General features: G+C 35.8%; 1 protein-coding gene across 3 annotated transcripts in view; it reads left to right on the top strand.

The window, feature by feature from the left end:
* The window catches only part of DOP1A (DOP1 leucine zipper like protein A), a 110,368-nt gene that overhangs the window by 14,168 nt on the left and 72,897 nt on the right, over positions 1-23,303 (top strand). For all 3 annotated transcript variants that reach the window (XM_060030284.2, XM_060030281.2, XM_060030280.1), the window contains exons 2-5: positions 9,442-9,645; positions 12,520-12,701; positions 19,091-19,261; positions 21,524-21,717. In XM_060030284.2, coding sequence (XP_059886267.1) covers positions 9,508-9,645; positions 12,520-12,701; positions 19,091-19,261; positions 21,524-21,717 — 685 coding nt within the window. In that variant the 5' untranslated portion in view covers positions 9,442-9,507. The remainder of the gene's footprint in view (positions 1-9,441; positions 9,646-12,519; positions 12,702-19,090; positions 19,262-21,523; positions 21,718-23,303) is intronic.

Raw genomic sequence — 23,303 nt, 5'->3', positions numbered from 1 at the left:
GTAAAACTCTTTGTCAGAATTTTCTTCAACATGAGATTGTCACCTAATTAATTTTAAAAGATTAGACCTCTGGGAGTATCATACTTAACAGATTTCCTTTCACAAGGGCTAGAATGACATTTTTCACATTAAGAAATTATGCCTAATACTGAAGCTTAAACTGAACTAATTTATAATTTGGTAAATTATAAATATAAATATTAAATATAATTGGATACAGCACAATTTTTATAGGTGCTCTTAGAATCTTTTAATTTTTTAAAGCACTTAATAGCAATTATGAATAGTCTGTTTGAAGAGAGTGCATGTTGGCTACGCTGGTTAGAAAAATAGAACTAATTCTGTTTTCTACAAAGCTTTTCTCAGAGAAACAAAGCAAAATGGTTTGTGAACTGTGTTCACATTGACTAATTCATTTATTCAAAGCATTTGAGGGCCTACTATGTGTTAGTCACTTTTATGGGACTGCTGATACAGGAATGAACAAGTCCAGTAGGGCTCCTGATCTCATGACATTTGCATTCCAGTGAGGGAGGGTAGATAGGAAACAAGCAAATAAGTAGGATAATTTCAGACTGTAATAAGTGCTAGGAGGGTAATCATGTGATATTCTAGAGTAGATGTTAAGCCTGTGGGCCGAGTGTGGGCTACTTGAGAAATGCTTCTCTGAGGGTTTGATATTACTTGGAGATGGGAAGGAATTTGCCTCACAAAGAGTTGACCTAAGAATTTCCGCGTGTGGAGAATAGCAAATGCAAGATGCCCTGCAATGCAAAGCATGTTGCTGTATTTGAGTTTGGATGTTCTAATAATGATACAATGTGATTTTACAAGATCTCTGGCTTCTCTGTGGACGATAGCGCTCAAGAATAGAAGCAGGATTCAGTGGTGTGCTAGAGTTGACGCCAACCAGTTAGAAGAATAGAAGAGGAAATAATAGAAGAGGTGGTAATATATTTAGGCTATATCAGTTAAATGCTATTTGAAACTGTAGAACTAGAGGAGATAACTTAAGGGAGAGAAGAGAGGAGAGCTCCTGATTGAGCCTTGAAGTACTTTAGCATTTAAAAAATAATAAAATAAAATAAAATTCGACTAGAGAAAAGAAGCCTACATAGACTGAAAAAGACTGATTAGAGAAGTCAGAACATACCTTGAGAGCCAAGAGCAAAGTACTGAATGCTGCTGAGAAGTTAAGATGATGGGCTAGAGAAGTGACCTTTGGTCACTTTCCTGGTGACCTTTACATGGGTGGTTTTCTTGGAGGGACAGCATCGTGAGGCATTTTTGAGTGGGCTGAAGAGTGAATAGGAGATAAGGGCGTGGAATAGTGAGTACAGAGAAATCTTTCAAAAAGGTTTGTAATAATAGAGAACAGAGAAATGGGTTGGCAGCCAGAGAGCCTATGGGGGTGAAGGGGAGGCTGTTAATTTTAGTTTTTCACCATGAGAGATTCCAGGGCTTATATGTAGCATGATCCTGTAGGGAAGGAGAAACTGGTACTGAGGGAGGAGAGAAAGCCAATAAAGCACTTGGGGAAAAGTCTTGAGAAGGCAAGAGGAGGTGGAATCCAGAACACGGCAGAAGGAGGAGGGTCCTTTGTTCCTCATAGCAGGAGGGAAAGTGGAAAATATGGATATAGGTGGAGGTAGGTTTGTAGATTTGCTGGAGGGAATGTAAGAGCGTTCCTTGTTCTTTTGTTTTCTTACATAATTTGAAGCTTGGTCTTTAGCAGTGATGGAGAAAAGGTGGTATTAGAACTTTGAGAAGGGAAGGTATGAAATAGTTGTGTCAGGCAGGTAAGGTTATAAAGGAAACGTGGTGGATTAGAACAGTGTTGAGTGTTTGAGGTTTGTGTTTCTCAATTTAAAGGGCAGTTGGTCAGCCTAGTTGTATAAGTTTTCTCTGGCGATGTTCAGGTGCTTGGGTTCAGGCATAACTGAGCTCAACCAGAAGTGGAATTTCCAGGTAAGTGTTACAGAGGGAGTAAGAAAGACACTTCACTCCCTGGCCCTGAGGTAGGATTGGGTATAAGAAGGAAAAAAGTCTCCATGAGAGTGAAGGGCAGTGGTTCAGTTAGAACTCTAAAGCCAGATTGCTTAAGTGTAGTTCCCTGGCTCTGCCATTTAACTGTGTCACGTATATTTCTGTGCCTCAGTTTCTTTATCTGTTAATGTTGACAGTAATAATGGTAGGTACCTATACCTCAAAAGATCGAGTAGGATTAAATGAATTGAAATATGCAAAGCATTTGAACAGTGTCTGGCATTTAGTTAAGCACAATATAAGGTTAGCTAAGATGCTGCTACCTCTGCTGCTTTGAAGGTCTTATCCTTAGAATATACTTAAGACCAGCAGGTGGCAGGACCTGCAGAGAAAAGCTGAAGATCTGTTGATCCCGTGTTTGGAGTTTCCTAGCCTATATACCATTTGAAGGTTTGAGATTGGGTCAGATTGGGGGAAGTACCGAGCATCAGGGTTCTAGTGGGTGATCTTAACCTATTTGTGAAAGACCTGGTAGGTGTTTTCTTCTATCTGTATTGTTAGCCCTCCAGGGAAGTTACTAATTTTCTGGAGTAACTAGCTTCATAAGTTGGTTAAATAAATGATTTGCTAAAGATTATTTAGTGAAAGTGGCAACATTGAAATTCAGAACTTTTGGTCAAAATGAAATAGATTTGTCAATAATGGCCACATTCCTTTGTTAGATATGGTAACAATTACTGGTTGATAATTTTTCGTTTCGTCAAAAAATTTTGGAAAAAGCATCTTTATAGCATTTTTTTAGGTGCTTTTTCTTTCATAATCAACAAATAGGGTTTTTCCCCTGCATTGCATGATGCTTTAAATAATTTATTCATATACATCCTTGGGATGTGGTAGAACACTTGGACAGTCCCCGGGTATATCTTTAGAATTGGTTAATACTGAGTAGTTCCTGCAGGAAGCATAAGATTTTGCTTTTGATGTTCTACATAGTATTATATGTGTCCCATGCTGTATGTACTCTTTTTAATCATATTTAAGAATTTAGAATTTTTTAGCTAAATAAGAAAATCCAAATTTCTTACCTGACTCAACTTTTTTACCTGTAAACATGTACAAGAGTTATAAACCCCAGAAACTTAGCTGGTCATTACTGGTTGGGATTTTTTTTTTAATATATATAAATACCAAATAAAAAAAGTATGTCTGAAAATGTCAACTGAGGTAACTTAGCTTCACAATTATATTAATACCCCAATTACAGATAACTCATATTTTTATTGTTAGAAATTACTAGTAAATTGATTTTCAGATTAATCTTCCCCATGCACAAATATTGTATATCTTCAAAATAGATGTTATCTCTTATACTGGAAATACTGCTAAGGAAAAAAATGTCCCTGTCAGTAAAATTTATACATGTGCTTTACTGTGTCTACCACTAGTACATTCTTAGGTTTATCAATTAGAATTTATAGTTATTTTATACACCTTCAGAAAATCCAATCAAGTTGATTTTTTCCCCCAAGTTTAATTGGTTTTGCAGTTCTTTCTTCTCTGGTTTTTCAGAAGAAAAATTATAAATGTTTTATAAATGTTTTAGTTTGTGTTCATTCTAGCCTTCATTCCATATTTCACTATGTATTAATATTTATTAGTTATCAAATTTTATAGCTTTAAATGTTTTCGTATGTCAGTCTTTTGTATCTGAAGCGCATATTGCAGCGTGTTTGTTTATAGTTGTGGTTAAATCTAATTTAAAAAATTTTTAGAAACCATAGATTAATGATAAAACAGCTTACAGAATTTTTAATTTATTCCCAGTCTTAACCATTACACTTAAACCACTTTGTATGAATCCAGCTTGAGCTTCATTCACTATTGTAAGTTATGTGCTGTGTAGCATACGAATATATATAAAACATAGTTCCTGCTCTCAAAGACTTCTACCCTAGAAGGAGAATTACATATCCAACTCTTCTATAAAACAAAATCAATTTTGAAATGGAAGGTAGTTGAGATAATTTTTGATTCACTTATTTAAATTTCACAGTCATCTTGGATTTCACAGAGTAGTTCTTCAAAATACTGCTTTATGTTTAGTTTGCTGGTCTGAGAGTCCAGACCATGAAGATATAACTATGAAGTGGGTTTTTTTCCTCATAAACTTTATATTAAGTCCAAGGGTCAAATATCACAGTTTTGGGCTTCCCTGGTGGTGCAGTGGTTGAGAGTCCGCCTGCCGATGCAGGGGACACGGGTTCGTGCCCCGGTCCGGGAAGATCCCACATGTCGCGGAGCGGCTGGGTCCGTGAGCCATGGCCGCTGAGCCTGTGTGTCCGGACTCCGCAATGGGAGAGGCCACAGCAGTGAGAGGCCCTCGTACCGCAAAAAAAAAAAAAAAAAAAAAAAAAAATCACAGTTTTACAGAGAAAAACGGATTAACTGTTTTAAAGGATTTACTTTACTTTATTCTCCACTCCCACCACTCCCAATGGGAAAAGCATCAATAAATCAGGTATATTCTCTCTAGTCAGCATCCAAACATACTGCTTGGCACATGGTGTAGTGAAGTGAATAATTTCATATGTCAAGTGACTCTGTATTTAAGGTGATATTCTCTCCAAAGACGGGATTTAGGATTTGTCTGGTTTTGTTTTTATGGATTAAAGAGTTGAGATAGAGAATTGGGAAGTGCGTATTGCTTCTTTTTGGCATAACCTTAACCAGGGAAATTTTGATTTAATAAATTAAGAGAATTTTAGCTTTTTTCAGGCAAACAGGTTTTTATTAATATAGAGTACATTCTCTAGGGTTGTGATTCTTAGCCTTTTTGAGGATTACTTTAAAAACTATTTTTGACAATATTATAAAAGTAGGCTATTCCCCAATAAAATGTAAGATGTAAATTTTGCATGTAATTTGAGGTAATGCGCAAATCCCTAAAGCCCATTTTTATATGTATACATATATCTATATGTGTGTATATCTTACATATGTAGATAATATATCTTACATATATACACATGTATATAGCTCTGTACCTTTACTGAGATATAATTCACATACTATACAAGTCACCTATTTAAAGTGTATAATTTAGTGGTGTTCAGTACATTCACAGAGCTGTGTAACCATCCTTATAACAATTTTTTATTGAAGTATAGTTGATTTACAATGTTGTGTTAATTTCTTCTGTACAGCAAGTGATTCAGTTATATATATGTATACATTATTTATATCCTTTTCAATTATGGTTTATCATAGGCTACTGAATATAGTTCTCTGTGCTATACAGTAGGAGCTTGTTGTTTATCCATTCCATATATAATAGCTTACATCTGCTAACCCCAGCATCCCACTCCAACTCTCCCCCAATCCCCTCCCCCTTGGCAACCACAAGTCTGTTCTCTATGTCTGTGAGTCTGTTTCTGTTTCATAGATAGATTCACTTGTCTCATCTTTTAGATTCCACATATAAGTGATATTATATGGTATTTGCCTTTCTCTTTCTGTCTTCACTTAGTGTGATAATCTCTAGTTGCATCCATGTTGCTGCAAATGGCATTATTTTGTTCTTTTTTATGGCTGAGTAGAATTCCATTGTATATATACCACATCTTCTTTATCCATTCCTCCTGTCGATGGACATTTAGGTTGTTTCCATGTCTTGGCTATTGTGAATAGTGCTGCTATGGACATATGAACTCTTTGGATTAGAGTTTTGTCTGGATACATGCCCAAGAGTGTGATTGCTGGATCATATGGTAATTCTGTTTTTAGTTTTCAGAGGAACCTCCATACTGTTTTCCACAGTGGCTGCACCAACTTACATTCCCACCAACAGTGCAAGAGTGTTCCCTTTTCTCCACATCCTCTTCAGCATTTGTTACTTGTGGAGTTTTTAATGATGGCCATTCTGACTGGTGTGAAGTGATATCTCATTGTAGTTTTGATTTGCATTTCTCTAATAACTAGTGATGTTGAGCATCTTTTCATGTGCCTATTGGCCATTTGTATTCCTTCTTTAGAGAAATGTCTATTTAGGTCTTCTGTACATTTTTTTCATTGGGTTGTTTGTTTCTTTATTGTCAAGTTCTATGAGCTGTTTGTATGTTTTGGAAGTTAAGCCCAGTCAGTCGCATCATTTGCAAATGTTTTCTCCCATTCTGTAGGTTGTCTTTTCGGGTTTTTTTATGGTTTTCTGTGCTCTGCAAAAGCTTGTAAGTTTAATTAGGTCCTATTTGTTTATTCTTGTTTTTATTTCTATTGCCTTGGAGACTGACCTAAGAAAACATTTGTACGATTTATGTCAGAGAATGTTTTGCCTATGATCTCTTCTAGGAGAGATGTCTTATGTTTAAGTCTTTAAGCCATTTTGAATTTATTTTTGTGCATGTTGAGAGGGTGTGTTCTAACTTCATTGATTTACATGCGTCTGTCCAACTTTCCCAACACCACTTGCTGAAGAGACTTTTTCTCCATTGTGTATTTTTGCCTCCTTTGTTGAAGACTAATTGACCGTAGGTGTGGGGGTCTTATAATTAATTTTAACATTTTTGTCATTTCCAAAAGAAACCCTGTTCTCATTAGGAGTTGCTTTCTGTTTCTCCCCAATTCACTCCCCACTCTACCCTAACCAAAAGCTAATTACTTTCCATCCCTGAAGACTTGTCTATTCTGGACATTTTATATAAATGGAATTATAAAATACATGGTTTCTTTCACTTAGCAGAATGTTTTCAAGGTTCATCCATATCATAGTATGTAACAGTACTTCATTCCTTTTTATCCTTGAATAATATTTCATTGTTTTTTATTTATCCACACATCAGTTGATAGACATTTGAGTTGTTTCCCCTTCTTGGCCATTATGAATAATGCTTCTTTGAACATTCGTGTACAAGTTTTTGTGTGGACATGTTTTCATTTCTCTTGAGTATGTGTACCATACCCAGGAGTAGAATTGCTGGGTTGTATGGTAATTCTATGTTTAACATTTTGAGAACTGCCTGCCTGTTTTCCAAAGCAGCTGCACCAATTTACATTCCCACCAGCACTGTACAAATGTTCCAGTTTCTCCATATCTTTGCCAATACTTATTATTGTCTTTTTTATTATAGCCATCCTAGTATCTTGTGGTTCTGATTTGCATTTCCCTGATACTTAATGATGTTGAGTATCACTTCATGGGCTTTTTGGACATTTGTGTATCTTCTTCGGAGAAATGTCTATTCATATTCTTTGCCCATTTCAAAGTTATTTGTCCTTTTATTATTGACTTGTAAGAGTTCTTTATATATCTAGTTCAGGTCCCTTATCAGAAATATGGGAGATAGGGCTTCCCTGGTGGCGCAGTGGTTGAGAGTCCGCCTGCCGATGCAGGGGACACGGGTTCGTGTCCCGGTCCGGGAGGATCCCACATGCCGCGGAGCGGCTGGGCCCGTGAGCCACGGCCACTGAGCCTGCGCGTCCGGAGCCTGTGCTCCGCAACGGGAGAGGCCACAACAGTGAGAGGCCCGCAAAAAAAAAAAAAAAAAAAAGAAATATGGGAGATATATTTTCTTCCATTCTGTCAGTTGTCTTTTCACTTTGTTGATGGTATCTTTTGAAGCAGAGAAAGGTTTTTAATTTTGATGAAGTCCGGTTTATTTTCTCCTTGCTTGTGTTTTTATTGCTTATGCTACTTTTAGTGTTATTTCTGAGAAATCCTAAGAAGACCTAGCTCTGGGCCTTGAGGATTTACTCCTGTACTTTCTTCTAAGAGTTTTATAGTTCTAGCTGTTACATTTAGATCTGTGATTCATTTTGAGTTGATTTTTGTATAGGTGTGAGGAAGGAGTCCACTTCATTCTTCTACATATGAATATCCAGTTATCCCAAAGCCATTTGTTGAAAGACTTTTTAACCCTCATTTAATTGTATTGGCTAGTTCTTAGATCCTTTTGCAGATCCACAAACCCAGCTCTAGGGAAGGGTGCAAAGTTAAAAGTCAGATAGGACACCAGAAAGGTGGAGAGGCCACATTATTTATTTATTTATTTATTTATTTATTTATTTATTTTTGGCTGTGTTGGGTCTTCATCGCTGCACATGGGCTTTCTCTAGTTGAGGCGATGGGGGCTACTCTTCATTGTGGTGTGCGGGCTTCTCATTGCGGTGGTTTCTCTTGTTGTGGAACACGGGCTCTAGGCACACAGGCTTCAGTAGTTGTGACACACGGGCTCAGTAGTTGTGGCTTGCAGGCTCTAGAACGCAGGCTCAGTAGTTGTGGCACACAGGCTTAGTTGCTCTGTGGCATGTGGGATCTTCCCAGACCAGGGATCAAACCCGTGTCTCCTGCATTGGCAGGCGGATTCTTAACCGCTGTGCCACCAGTGAAGTCCCCACATTGATTTTTAAGTTGAGCCTTGATTCCTTGTTACTACTGCACATTAGTTACCTATTCTATTGCTGTGTAACAAATTACCCCCCAACTCAGTGGCCTAAAACAACAAAATTTCTCTAGGTCATGAATTTGAGAGACTTAGCTATGTAGTTCTGGCTCAGGATCTCTCATGAAATCAGTCAAGATGTCAGTTGGTACTACAGTCAAATCAAGGCTTTCTTAGGGATGAAGGATCTGCTTCTAAGGTGGCTCCTTCACGTGGCTGTTGGCAGAAAGCCTCGGTTCCTTACCACAGAAACCTCTCCATAAGGTTCGTTGAAGTGCCCTCGGGATGTGGCAGCTGGCTTTCCCCAGATCTAGTGATCTAAGAGAGAGAGTAGGGAGGAAGCTGAAGTGCTTTTATGACCTAGTCTTGGCCATTACAAATTGTCACTTCTGCCTTACTGTTTTCGTTAGAATTGAGTCCCAGAATCCAGCTCACAGGGCTGGAGAATTAGGCAGTGCTTTTTGAAAGTAATATCAAAGAATTTGTGGACATATTTTAAACTATCTCATATACTCGTCAGTTTTATTAAAAGTTTTATTAATTCCAAACAGCTTATGTTCTTTCATACTATATGCCCATTATCGCTTAATAAAATTAGATGATCTCCAAGTCATTCATTTCTTTTTCTTTTTCCTGTTGTTGTTGTTGTTATTGTTTTAATGTCCTTGATGTTTCTAATATAACCAGTCAGTGCATTTTAGGATCAAAACAAAGTAGAGGAGTATGTATCAGAATGTTATATCAGCAAATATGACAAAGAAATAACATGATTTCTAAAATGAAATAAGTACAGGAATATTTCCTCCTTTATAAATCCCTAAGTCCTCACAGCCATTTTTCCAGTTCCTAGAAAGCAACACATGAGTAGTTATCTTTGAAGCTGTCTTTGAATACTTCCATGAACCTGCGTACTAGCTGACTGAAGTTTTGATCACTCCTAACTCAAGAAACATTTAAAAGTTAGCCATTAATTCTGAACCCATTTTAATACTTTACTTTGTAACTTTGGTTCCTCCTGCAGACTTTTTTTGTAGGTGATGATTTTACATGACTTTGGAATTTGCCTCTAGTGGGACGCTGTGGGAGGATGAACACAGAAGAGCTGGAGTTATTGAGTGACTCCAAATACAGAAACTATGTAGCTGCAATTGATAAAGCACTAAAGAATTTTGAATACTCCAGTGAATGGGCAGATTTGATATCGGCACTTGGAAAACTTAATAAGGTATGTCTGTCTTACTCATTTTATAAAATGGAGTAAAAATCAGAAATCTGCATTTGTATTTACTGAATTTCTCTCAACTTTGAAGTAAAGAATTTAAAAACATAACTAAACCTCAGAATTACTTTTGACTCTGCTATTTTACTTCATGAGTTGCATGCCTATATAGTCAGACTGTTTTTTTTTTTGAGGCCAAAACCACAACAGTACTTGAAAAATATAGTTATTCCTTTATTACCTATAAACACAAGACTAGGAGGCAAATATGCTAACCATGAAGGTTAATAAGTTCCTGTAAATGAGCATCAGATATGGTTCTGGAGTTCCTAGCAGCAAAATGAAAAATTGCATGTGGAAAGCTACTGCTGTGTCCTTTCCAAATGGTATGTAGCATTAAGAAAACATTTTATGTCCATACAGTTCTTAGTTATAGTCAGTACTTTTTACAAAAGTGACAAGCTGTTGCTTAGGCCTTGGAGCTTGGCCTTGAATGATCCTTCTTCACATGTCTGGTTGTTATCCACTGTTATTGTGGTGGCATCACTGATCAACTTGTAGCTTTAAATTTTGACCCCTTTTTTTTTTTTAACTTAGATCAAAATTTTCTCACTTCACACACATAGTTTTTATTTTGGGGGCTTTGGGGGTTTGTTTTTAATAGCTGTTAATTGAATACAAATGCTACTAAATATTAAGTGGACTAGGGGAGCAGATATGAAGGGCGAGCTCTTCCGGTAACTATTTTAACATCAAACAGTTTGGCATACAATTATTAGGAAAGAAATTTGTCTTAAAATACATACCAAGAACACTAGTTTTCAACCTCATACTATAGATAATTACCCTGATATCTTAAAAAGAAAAGCCTTAATTTCCAATGCCAAGGATTTATCTTAAAATTAGATGCACAAACTTTTGTTTGACATGTTAACTTCTAACATTTGTCATTTGAGGTTTGATAAATTCTCAAAACTTTTACAATATCCCCAAGAAATTGCATCCAAAAATATGAGTTTGTTTAAAGGTAGTTAGGTTCTTTCTTGTCCTGAAGGGTCTCTTTCTGAAGATTTATTAGGAAATACATGTAAAAGCAGTTCATTAAGTTGTGGAAATTAATTTGCCTAATTAAGTACATAATTAGTTTTTTATACTTTTTTTTTTTTTTTTTTGCGGTACACGGGCCTCTCTCTGTTATGGCCTCTCCCGTTGCGGAGCACAGGCTCTGGACGCGCAAGCTCAGCGGCCATGGCTCACGGGCCCAGCCGCTCCGTGGCATGTGGGATCTTCCCAGACCAGGGCACGAATCCGTGTCCCCTGCATCGGCAGGCGGACTCTCAACCATTGCGCCACCAGGGAAGCCCCTAGTTTTTTATACTTAATCAGTATTCATGAAAACAGATTTCACTGTATCCAGATAATATAACATAGGATATACAAAGCATTGGTGAAACTTACCTAAAATCATGGTGAAACAAGGCAAGGGTTATATATCTATAAATTTGTTGAAGATAGTCTAAATATGTTTTAGTATAAAATTTTATTTATTAACATACTAAATTATGCCTCATTTATACAAGTTTTCTAACTGAAGTGCTTTTAGAAAATAGTGCTATATTTTGCTTTTTAAAAAAAATTTTTTTGGTATCAGTAGAATTTCTTTATTGAGGCATTTTGTGTTACACATCATTAAGTTTCCTTCTACAGAAGTACTTCTGATAATAATTATACTTTTCTTTAAAATATATGTAAATATTGATTCTTTGCTCCTGCATCCAAAATTCAAAGTAATATTCTAGAAATGGAAGGCAGCTAGTTTCAAAAAATAAAAATATTTTGTAGTTGGAGTCTTATTAGTGTTGTGCCCTTGATTTGCTTTGCATTCGTAGGTCTAATTTTATTTACATTCGTTACATCCAATTTAAAACTGGATTGAAGGCTTGTAGTGGGAAGAACATTGAAAATGTTATATCTAAGTTGACCTCAGACCCTCCGCTTTTTTTGTGAAATGAAAAATCTAGTGCTTCTCTTCTGTACTGCCTTTGGCAGATCATTCGTTTTATATATTTTAACCTCAGTTATTTTTTAAAATAAAGGACTTCTTTTGTGTTTCATCTAAATTCCAGTTCCAGTCTATTATACTGTATTCATTCTGAGTGTTCATTTTCTAGTATTCTATCAGCATTTTGCCATAATACTCTGAAGAACTGCATTTGTAAGTCTTTTATCACTTAAATAATTAATCTCCTTTGAGTGATTTGTGAGATAGCATCTTCTTCTATAAATTCTGCCTTGACCATCATCTCTAAAGAAATGTAGTGGCTGAATAAATACAGCAACATGTATTTGGCCCAATTGGGAGATTAGTAACAGCAAATGGGCAATTATAATCTCATGTATGTTCTTGTTAGCACTAGAATTACTTGCTATAATATGATATAGTACAGCAGTGGTTGTTCCTCTTCCAACAAAGTATCTATGTTGAGGTTCGATTTTCTTCATGTATTTCAAACAGTGTATCAAAAATAGGTTGAAGGCTGACTGACATTAAAGATTTGCAGACATCTAAAACGGTGCCTTTCTTCTGAACAAATTTGTTTTGGAAAGTATTGTTATTTTTCATAAAAATGTTATTTCTGTTAACACGTAATGAGTTTATTTTTTTTAACAAATTAATAAATATTTTTAAATCCTCAGTTTTAATTTTAAATCCAGTATTGACAGATGTAACTGACAAAAACAAAAGTTTTTTGACATCCTCTATAATTTTTTCAGAGTGTAAAGAAGTCCTATAAGGGTTTTTGGTAATACTATGCTAGAAAATGGAAATAAAATGAAATGTAATATTTTTCTCAACTGAATTAAAATGTTTTCTTCAAGGTTTTACAAAATAATGCAAAGTACCAAGTGGTACCCAAAAAGCTGACCATAGGCAAACGCCTAGCTCAATGTCTACATCCAGCATTACCAGGTGGAGTTCATCGGAAGGCACTTGAAACATATGAAATTATCTTCAAAATCATTGGACCTAAGCGACTTGCCAAAGATCTTTTTTTATATAGGTGAGAATAATTTTACTGTCTATTTGCATGTAAGTAAAAAGTATTTTTAGCTATTTTATGCTTTTTGCAGTAAAAGGTAAAAAATTGAAAAGTCCTTAATGATGAAAGTTTTCAGATGTCAGTCTTAAATATTTTGATAAATAAATACTTAAGAAAAATTTACAGTATTTCTTTCTTTCTTTTTTTTTTTTAAGATTTATTTATTTATTTAGGCTGTGCCAGGCCTTAGTAGCAGCATGCAGGATCTTCATTGCGGCATTCAGGATCTTTTTGTTGCAGCATGCGTACTCTTAGTTGTGGCATGCGGACTTCTTAGTAGTGGCATGCGGACTCTTAGTTGCAGCATGCATGTGGGATCTAGTTCCCTGACCAGGGATCGAACCCAGGCCCCCTGCATTGGGAACGTGGAATCTTACCCACTGGACTACCAGGGAAGTCCCTAATATTTCTTAATACAAGAATTTTTTCCTTCTCAGATGTCATTTTTGAAAAGTTTATTTTTTTCCAAAATTGTTGAGACTACAGAACATTCTGTGTTTTTAAGCTAGAGAACTACCCTGAGAAAAAATAGATACCTTGATCTCTTAGCACCTTTCAACATAGTTGACCATTCTCTCCTTAAAATAGTCTTTTTCTCTTGCCTTCTGTTATACTTCATTCTCCAGTTTTGTTACTTTCTCAATCTCCTTTACCAGCCTTTTCTCCTTTCCCTAAACTCTACATATGGAGTTCCTTAAGGCTTGCTTAGTCCTGTACCTAATGTTTTCACTTTATATTCTCTCCTTGGGCATGCTTATCCAAGCCATGGTTTATCTTTTATGTGCAGACTCCCAACTTGGTATCACTAGTGCTGACTTCTGCTTTAAACTCCTGGCTTACTCGCCACCTCAGTGTGGATCTTTAAAGGCAACTGAAGCTCAACCTGCTCCAAACTAACCTCACCTTCTCCCATAAACCTGGCCATCTGCAGTGCACTAAAGCTCAGTAAATGGCACCACCATCCATCCATTTACACCTGAAATCTCAGACTTACACTTGACATCTTGTTTTCTTTGCCCATATTCTCCTTCCTCTCATGAATATTCTGTCACTAAGAGTTCTATCTCATGGTGGTTAAGAGCAGAGGCAGTGGAGTCAGACAATTCATATTTACAGCTAACTGGCTCTGTGATCTTGAGCCATTTTCTTCACCTCTCTCTGTATGTATTCTCATCTGCAAAAATGGGAATAAGATGATCAATTTCATAGTATTGTTAACAGAATTAAGAGAGTTAATATATGTAAAGTGCTTAGAACAAAGTACAGCATGTAATAAGTACTCAATAAATGTTAGCCATTGTTCCATGTTCCAAATACATCTACCTCTCTCTACCCTTGCTGGCAGCATCCTCACTAAGTAAGCATTATCTCTAGCCTGGTCTTTGTTACTGGCCTCCGAATATTCATATAACATCTGTTCTTATTCTCTTACACCCTTTTCTCCACATAGTATCAGAGTAAACTTTTAATACATTGAATAGGTAATGTCATTCCTCTGTTAAAAACCTCCATTGACTTCCTCCTGTCGCTTAAAAACAGAATTCAAAGCCCTTACTATGGCTTTTAAGGCTTTATATACTTTGGCCCAGTCTGTGTCAGTGACCTCTTAACTCCTGCCACTTTCTACCCAGTTTACTCCATTCTGACAACATAGGTCTCTGCTTATTCTTCCTCATTTTCTTTGTTTTCCTCACTCTGTAATGCTTTAATCCAGGTCTCTGATCGAATATCAGCTCATAGAAGTCTGCGTATTTACTTCTACATCTTTATCATTAGTACTCTGAAGTTTTACTGTGATGTATTTAGAGGTAGATATCTTTTTCTTTATCCTGGTTGGGATTCATTGGGATTTTAAAATCTGTAAATCAATACCTTTCATCAATTCTGGAGTCTCTTTAAAAAGACTTTACTCCATGTATTCTCTCTTCCTTTTTTGGAACTATGATTAAACATATGTTAGAACTTTTCATTCTGGCTTCCCCATATCTTATCCTCTCTTCCATTTTAGTTTGATGTAGTCACACTTGTTTAGTTTTGCTTTTGTTGCCTTTGCTTTAGGTTTCTTATCCAAAAAAATCATTGCCAAGGGCAGTGTCAGGGAGCTTTTCTCTATGTTTTCCTCTATATTTTATGGTTTCAGGCCTTATATTTAAGTCTTTAATCCATTTGGAGTTAACTTTTGTAAGTGATGTAAGATAGGGGTCTAATTTCGTTCTTTTGCATGTGCATATCCAATTTTCCTCTATCATTCGTGACATTGGTGATGCAGACATCCTTTTTTACTCTGGTTAGTCTTGTCATGAGTTTATCAATTTTGTTAGTCTTTTTAAAAACAAACTTTTAACTTCATTGATCTACTTTACTGTGTATGTGTTTTCTCTTTCTTTAAATTCTGCATGGATGTTTTAAAAATAGAACCTAAAGTCAGTAATAGGTATTTTTAATACTAATAATAAACACTATATTACAAGGAACAGCACTTTTTAATAAAAAGCTGAAAATTGCTCAGTTACATGTAATAACTGATCAATTCCTTTCTTAAGGCAAGACTTTTCTTATATAACTCATGCCTACTACTTTTTAAACTCTTAAATAACAGAAAGTTTACTTTAAGAAACAGCTATTTTACGAAGTTGCAGTATATCTAATTTTATTAGCAATATAAGAATAATATATAATGCTATATAAGAATAATAAATTAATTCTAGAACACCATGTCTAAATATGGCAGACATTCTTATATACACATACCTTATGGAGTAAAATTGTTATTGTGTATTTTTTAGAAGTATAGCTAATTTAAAAACTAAAGTTTATATTAATGTTGGACTTTTTATTTTTTATTAAGTTAATCTCAAGGTTTATGCTTTAACATAAATACAAATACTTTTAAAGTTCTGTAACCTATGATAAAATATCATATTGTGTCTTCAAACTTATTTTTTTTAATATGATACAGTACACAGAGGGGTTACTAAGAAGGCTAGACATGTAGTTTGAGCAGCGTAAAATATTAAATGGATATGTAAAGTAAACTTTTGATAATACAAACCCAGACTTCAGGCTAGAGAGATTTTAGAGCAGTTAGTATTCAGGTGGCAGTTGAAGCCAAGAGAATGATTGAGATCACCCAGTACGTTGTGAATAATAAGGAGGGTAAAGGAATGAGACCATTCTGTGAATACTTAGGAGTCACATTATTTAAAGAGCAGGTGGAGGAAAGTAGTCATTGAAAAGGAACAAGAAGAATCAGAGCTAGAAAATGTACCAGGAGACAGAGCTCACCTGAAGCCAAAAGGGGAAAGAATTTCAAGAGAAAGTTGTGGTGAATAGTATCAAATATTACTGGCACATGAAACAGTAGGGACTGAAAATAGACCATCAAATCTGGCGATTAGTAGACATTGGTGACAGTATGGAGAACAGCTTCAGTAGAGCAGGTAGAAGTGTCATGATTGAAGATCAGATGGGAGGTGATAAATTGGGAGGAGTGCTTTTTTTTTCCCCCCAAAAGTTGAAGTAGGAAGGCAGCTTCAAGCCAGGAGGTAGTTAAGATAAAGGTTTGGGGATTTTGTTGTTGTAATTTGTTCTCTTTTTAGAGTCATAGGAAAGATTTAAGCACAATTGTCAGTGGAGGAAGAAAGAAATTACAGGAAAGAAAAAGGATGGTAGATAAAGCAGGGCCCTGGCAAAAGGAGACGTTGGGCCCTGGGGCAAGGTAGCTTTGAAGAGGTTACTACTGTAGCTTTAAGTCACACTGTACTACCTAAAATTGAAGGCGGGAAAATGGCGAGCTGAGGGAATTCCCACTAGATGACCTCTGTTTTCTGTATAAAGTAGGAGCAAGACAGATTCTTAATTCATTTGTTAAGCACTTTGCAAGTGCAGGACTTGGTGTTAAGGATTTAGGATACAGAAATAAAAAGAGAGTCATGGTCTCTTGCTTTCTGATATTACAGAATTATCTACTAGAATTACTCTTTTTTCCCCCAGTTTTATTGGTAAATAATTGACATTCCTCACTGTGTAAGTTTAAGGTGTACAGCATGATGGTTTGATTTACATATACTGTGAAATGATTACCACAATAGGTTCAGCTAATATCATCTTTTCATATAGATACAATAAAAAGAAAAGAAAGAAGAAAAGAATAAAGGAAAAAAAATTTCTCCTTATGATGAGCACTCTTGGGATTTACTCTGTTACAACTTTCCTGTATATCATATAGCAGTGTTAACTGTAGTCATCATGTTTTACATTACATTCTTAGTACTCAATTATCTTATAACTGGAAGTTGGTACCTTTTGACCACCTTCTTCTAATTCCCCCTCCCTCTACCATTGGCTCTTGTAACCACAAATTTGATCTCTTTTTCTATGAGTTAGGGTGTTTTTTTGTTTTGGTTTGGTTTGTTTTAAGATTCTACCTATAAGTGAGATCATACGGTATGTCTTTTTCTGTCTGACTTATCTCAGTATAATACCTTAAAGATGCATCCATGTGGTTGCAAATGGTAGGATTTCCTCATTTTTATGGCTGAATAATATTCCATGTGTGTGTATGTGTGTGTGTGTGTGTGTGTGTGTGTGTATACACACACACACACACAACTTCTTTATTCATCCATCAGTGGACACCTAGGTTGTTTCCATGTCTTGGCTATTGTAAATAATGCTGCTATGAACATGGGGATTCTTTTTGAGTTAGTGTTTTTTTTACCTTTGAATATATTCCCAGAATTGGAATTTTTAATTTTTTGAGGAATCTCCATACTGTTTTCTATAGTGACTGTACCAATTTGCAGCCCCTCCAGCAGTGCACAGGGGTTCCCTTGTCTCCACATCCACACCAGCATTTGTTATATCTTGTCTTTTTGATGATGGCCCTTCTGCCAGGCATGAGATGTTATCTCACTGTGGTTTTAATATGCATTTCCCTGTTGACTAGTGATGTTGAGCATCTTTTCATGTATCTGTTGACCATTCATGTATCTTCTTTCGAGAAAAGTCTATTTAGGTCCTTTGCCCATTTTGTAATTAGGTTATTTGTTTGCTATTGAGTTGTACAAGTTCTTTATGTGTTTTAGATATTAACCCTTTATCAGATATATGGTTTGCAAATTTTTTTTCCCATTCTGTAGGTTGTCTTTTTACTTTGTTGATGTTTCCTTCTGCTGCTGCAAGGAATAGCATTACTTTTTTTTTTTTTTTTGGCTGCACTGTGTGGCATGCAAGATCTTAGTTCCCCGACCAGGGATCGGACCCTTGCCCCCTGCAGTGGAAGCGCAGAGTCTTAACCACTGGACCGCCAGGGAAGTCCCTAGCATTACTTATTATTATCACAGCAATAGAATTACTTACTGTTAGTAAAAACAGAATTACTTATTAGAATAAGTGTTAGGTTCTATGGGAACATCAAATAGGGAGCCTAACCTAGTCTAATTAGGAGACAGTCTCCTCAAGGAAACAGCTTAGGCTGAGTTCCTGAGTCCTAGGAATCATCCAGACAACAAGGAGGTTGTAAGTAAGGGAGCAGGAATTGTATCTTTCAGAGCAGCATGTGCGAAGGCCTGCTTGCTAACGAGGATGTGGAAAGGTCTAAAATGAACTTGAGAGGAATTCTTCAGTGTAGCTGGAGCAGAGGGTGCAGGAGTGATATTGGTGAGCATACATTGTCTCTATAGAGGTATGTAGTAGCAAGATGTTAAAAGCCACATTAAGCATTTAGACTATATCTTAAAGGCAGCAGGAAACCAGTGAAAGGTTTTATTGAGAACAGCTGCTTCAGGGCTATCCTGAAGCAGTACTTGGTAAGACATGATGATTGAGAGATGATGATTGAGATACCTTGGTGGTCTCTTCTAAGGAGCTATCTGATGGAGATGGAGAGAATTTATTATATTCAAAAAATATCTAGGAGGATGGCTTGGAGAGAAAACTTGGTAATTGATTCCGATTTAAAGTAGATTTTTTTTAAAAGGGTCAAGAGTCACTCTAAGATGTATAGCCTTTGGTCAACCAGATGGATGCTGATGCCATATTTTGAAATGGAAATTACAGGGGAAGGATCAGGATTTGGGGCAGGGGGAGGGAGGGAACTCTGTTTATGAATTGTGAAATTTGAAGGCCTTGTGAAACAGCTAGGTGGCCACTGGGTTTATGAGTATGAAGCTCAGGTGAGAGACCTAGGTTGGTTTAATGGATATAGAAGGCATCACTATACAGGATACCATTTTAAGCTGAGCAGTATAACATTATTTCATTTTTAAAAGATTTATACACACATGTTGGTACATATGAATTAATATTTTATAGTTATTTTATCCCCCACTTTTATTTTTATAAAACAGTTCTGGACTATTTCCTCTTCTTGCAAATGCTGCCATGTCGGTGAAACCAACATTGCTAAGTTTGTATGAGATATATTATCTGCCTTTGGGTAAAACACTGAAGCCTGGTCTACAAGGATTGCTAACTGGTATTCTTCCTGGCTTAGAAGAAGGATCAGAGTACTATGAGAGGTAAGAGAGTACTGTTATTGCTGCAGCTAAGTAATCAAAGTCATGGATTTGTCAGCAATCATCCTTAAATCAGTAATATTAGCATCACAAAAACTAATTATTCTTGACATGTCAGTATATCACCTGAAGATTTTTATAGCAAAAAAATTAGTGTGTCTAGTTTGTGTATCACACTGAAAATTTAGCTGAGTAATAAGAGCACAGACTTGGAAGGTAGATGGACTGGGTTCAAATCCTAGTTTGACAGACACTGTGTGAGCTTAGGAAAGCTTTTTCAACATTTCTGAACTTTATTGAGTTTTCTTGTATATAAAAAAGCATAACCTATTTCATTGTGTTACTATAATATTTCAATATCACTTAGTCTAGTGCCTAGCACATAAAAATCACTCAAAAATTTGTGACCCATAATTTAAAATAATAGTACAATAGATAGGACATTTAAATTAATAAAATGAATGGGAAATTGGGCCATGTACCATCAATTTTTAAATTGTTAATGGTGGAAAATAGCCTAGCACCAACCTATTGACATGATACTCTTGATATTTTAACTCTTCGAAGAAAATGATTTGATCTGTTTTGGAGCCTATCATTTCTTTGGAAGTTAATAGTGGTAGACAATGCAGGGTAACGTTAAGTATCTTTAATCTCTATTACTGATATTCTTACCAAAAAGGAAATTATGAATTAAGGTGGCAGAAAAAGAAAATGCCAAACTTTCTTTACGAGTACACATGATTTAAATTTAAATAATTTATTCCAGTGCATTGACCAGCTACCCTTTTATTATATTTCATCTGCTCCCATAATGCTGTAAGAATCTAATCCTGAAAATATTGGATTACTCTTATAAGCTACTTTGAGAAAAAATACTTTAGTCCTCAAAACTTATCATTTACTTATATTAACTTTTTTACTTACTTGCTTACAAGTTTAGAAACACAATATGAGATTATTTTATTAAGTTTATAAATCAGTCTTGTTTTAAATTGTTTTATTAATTCTCCTAAGGGAAGCATACAATGAATACCATTTCATAAATCTGCTAGTTATAATTAAAAATTTAACGTAGAAATTGAATAATGGTCTTTATGACTGTGGTATCTCTATGATTTAATCTTGTTATGTGCCTTAGTCTTTTGGGCTGTTGTAACAAAATACCACAGACTGGGTAGAAATTTATTTTCAGAAATTTAGAAATATTCAGAAATGCAAAAATTCAGAAATTTATTTCTCACAGTTCTTGAGGCTGGGAGTCCAAAATCAAGGTGCCAACATGACCATGCTCTGGTGAGAGCCTTCTGCCTGGTTCATAGCTGGAGCCTTTTCCCTATATCCTCATCTACTGGAAGGGACTTTGGAGCTCTGTTGGTATTTCTTTCATAAGAACACTAATCTCATTCATGAGAGCTCTACCCTCATGACTTAAGCACCTCCCAAAGGTTCCACATTCTAATACCATCACTTTGGGGGATCAGGGTTTTAATGTATAAATTTTCAGGGGGCATAAACATTCAGACCATAGCAATATGTTTTGCCAGTTATTTCACACAAGTTCTATAAAATGATATGAAAACATGTTCTTTTAATGCATAGTTAAATTGAGGCTAGAACGGATTACAGTGTTAGTATTAAATCACATAGTAAGTTAACAGTAGAACTCATCATCAGATTCTCTTGATTCTGAATCTGCTTTACAGCAATGTAATAATTTTTGTGTATTGCATTGTTTATCTTATGTTTAAAACAAATGAAAGGTAATTCTTTAAATGCAGTTCTTAATAGAGCAATAATGCATCTCTGATTTTGTCATAGGATAATTCATTGAAATAGTGAATTACATAATGTGATTTCAAAGAGAAGGAAATATTTGGAAATAGCCTTTAAAATTTTGTAGAAAATCAACAGAAGATATGTTCTGCTGTAGGATTATTATTAACTATAATGTATGTGGGTTTAACAACCCACTGAGGCAGATGGGACTTGTGCTGGTGTTTTTGTTGTTATCTTCATTTTACGGTTGAGGAAACTGAACTGAAGAAACACTAAGTGATTTCCCCAGATTACACAGCTAGTAATTGGGAGAGCCAGGACTTACACCCCAGTTCTCTGACTCTGACGTGTATGCTTCTTCCCATCTATGGAACATATGACTACGGCAGGGATGCTTTCATACATTCTGGGAGAGGATAATGATTTGTGTTTAACATCGTGAAACTAAATATTTCTCTTTTTCAACCACTTTATTTTGTACCTCAGAACAAACACATTATTGGAAAAGGTTGCTACTGCAGTGGACCAGTCGGCATTCTACAGTGCCCTCTGGGGTAGCCTTCTAACCAGTCCTGCTGTGCGTTTACCTGGAATCACGTATGTTCTTGCCCATTTGAACAGGAAGCTTTCCATGGAAGATCAGCTTTATATAATTGGCAGTGATATCGAGCTAATGGTAGGTATACATGTGGTTGCTCATTTAACTCATACTTCTTTATAGCCAGACACAAAATTCCAGATATTGAGAATCGTGCCACGAACGAAGTTCCTGTTTTCATGGAGCTTACATTTTTCATCAAGGAAACTTAAAGACCAAAATAGTTGCTAATTATTCTTTTGAAAACCTACAAAGTTTTTTCATGGAAAAGGAATTGTTATTTATATGTTATCTTTATTATCTGTTATTCAAGCAAATAAATGGTCTTTATTACCATCTTGCTAACTGATTAGACCATTGTTAACATAGCCACATTCATTATATTATCTCGAAGTGTACCTTCTGTTGGATCATAGATTTCTTTATAGGAAAGACAGATTTTAGACAAAGTGATAGCCAGATTCTGTATGGGATTTATGCAAAATGATGTATTACTAAAGCAGATAGTGAAAGATAGTTGAAAAAAATCACATTGATTGTTTGCTTATACTTTTTAATTTCAAGGTTAAGAACAGAAGGAAACCTTTTATCTCTGTAGAGTGCTGTACTCTTAAAATGAGCAAGGAGTGAAAAACAAAGAATCCCTTAAGGGTCATTTTGAAATGTTTAAAAAAAAGGTTGTGATTAATCATCCTTTACTTTTTCCCCACATGATTATGAAATGACAGATTTTTATGCAGATTTTTGGTTATATGTATTAAAGTGTAATTAACATACACTGAAATTAACTCATGTGTACAGTTGTATGAATTTGACAAATACATACAGTCATTTGTCAAATTCATACATACTATACATACTATAGTATACTATACATACTATATACATATATACATACTATAAAATCAAGATAGAGAACATTTACATCACCCCAAAAAGTTCTTTTCTGTCCCTTCGTAGTCACTCTCATTCCCCTACACTCCCAAGTCCTTGTAAACACTGATCTATTTTCTATTCCTGTAGATTGTGCTTTTTGCAGAATGTTACATAATAGAATCATGCAGTGTTAGCTGTTGTCTGGTTTCTTTCACTTTGTACGTGTTTGAGAATCATCCATGTTTTTGCATGTATCAATAGTTTGTTCTTTTATATTGCTATGTAGTATTGTATGAATATACCATAGTTTGTTTATTCATTCACTGATTAATGAACATTTGAGTTCTTTCCAGTTTGGGGCAGTTATGAATAAAACTAATATAAACATTTGCATACAGTTATTTATATAGACATATGTTCTTTTTTTTTCCATTTACAACTATTTCTCTTTTTTTCATATTTATTTATTTGGCTGCGTTGGGTCTTGGTTGTGGCACACGCAATCTTTTGTTGCGGCACACGGGCTTCTCTCCAGCTGTGACACTCAGGCTCTAGAGCGCATGGGCTCAATAGTTGCAGGGTGTGGTCTCTCTAGTTGTGGTGCACGGGCTCCAGAGCATGTGGGCTCAGTAGTTGAGGCATGCAGGCTCTCTAGGTGTGGCGCACAGGCTCTAGAGGCTGCAGGCTTAGTTACCCCGCAGCATGTAGGATCTTAGTTCCCTGACCAGGGATCGAACCCGCATCCCCTGCATTGGAAGGCAGATTCTTAACCACTGGACCACGAGGGAAGTC

Source organism: Delphinus delphis, chromosome 14, assembly GCF_949987515.2.
Source record: "Delphinus delphis chromosome 14, mDelDel1.2, whole genome shotgun sequence".
Lineage (NCBI taxonomy): Eukaryota > Metazoa > Chordata > Mammalia > Artiodactyla > Delphinidae > Delphinus > Delphinus delphis.
The sequence above is the reverse complement of the archived record's forward strand: the minus strand, read 5'-3'. Positions and strand labels throughout refer to the sequence as shown.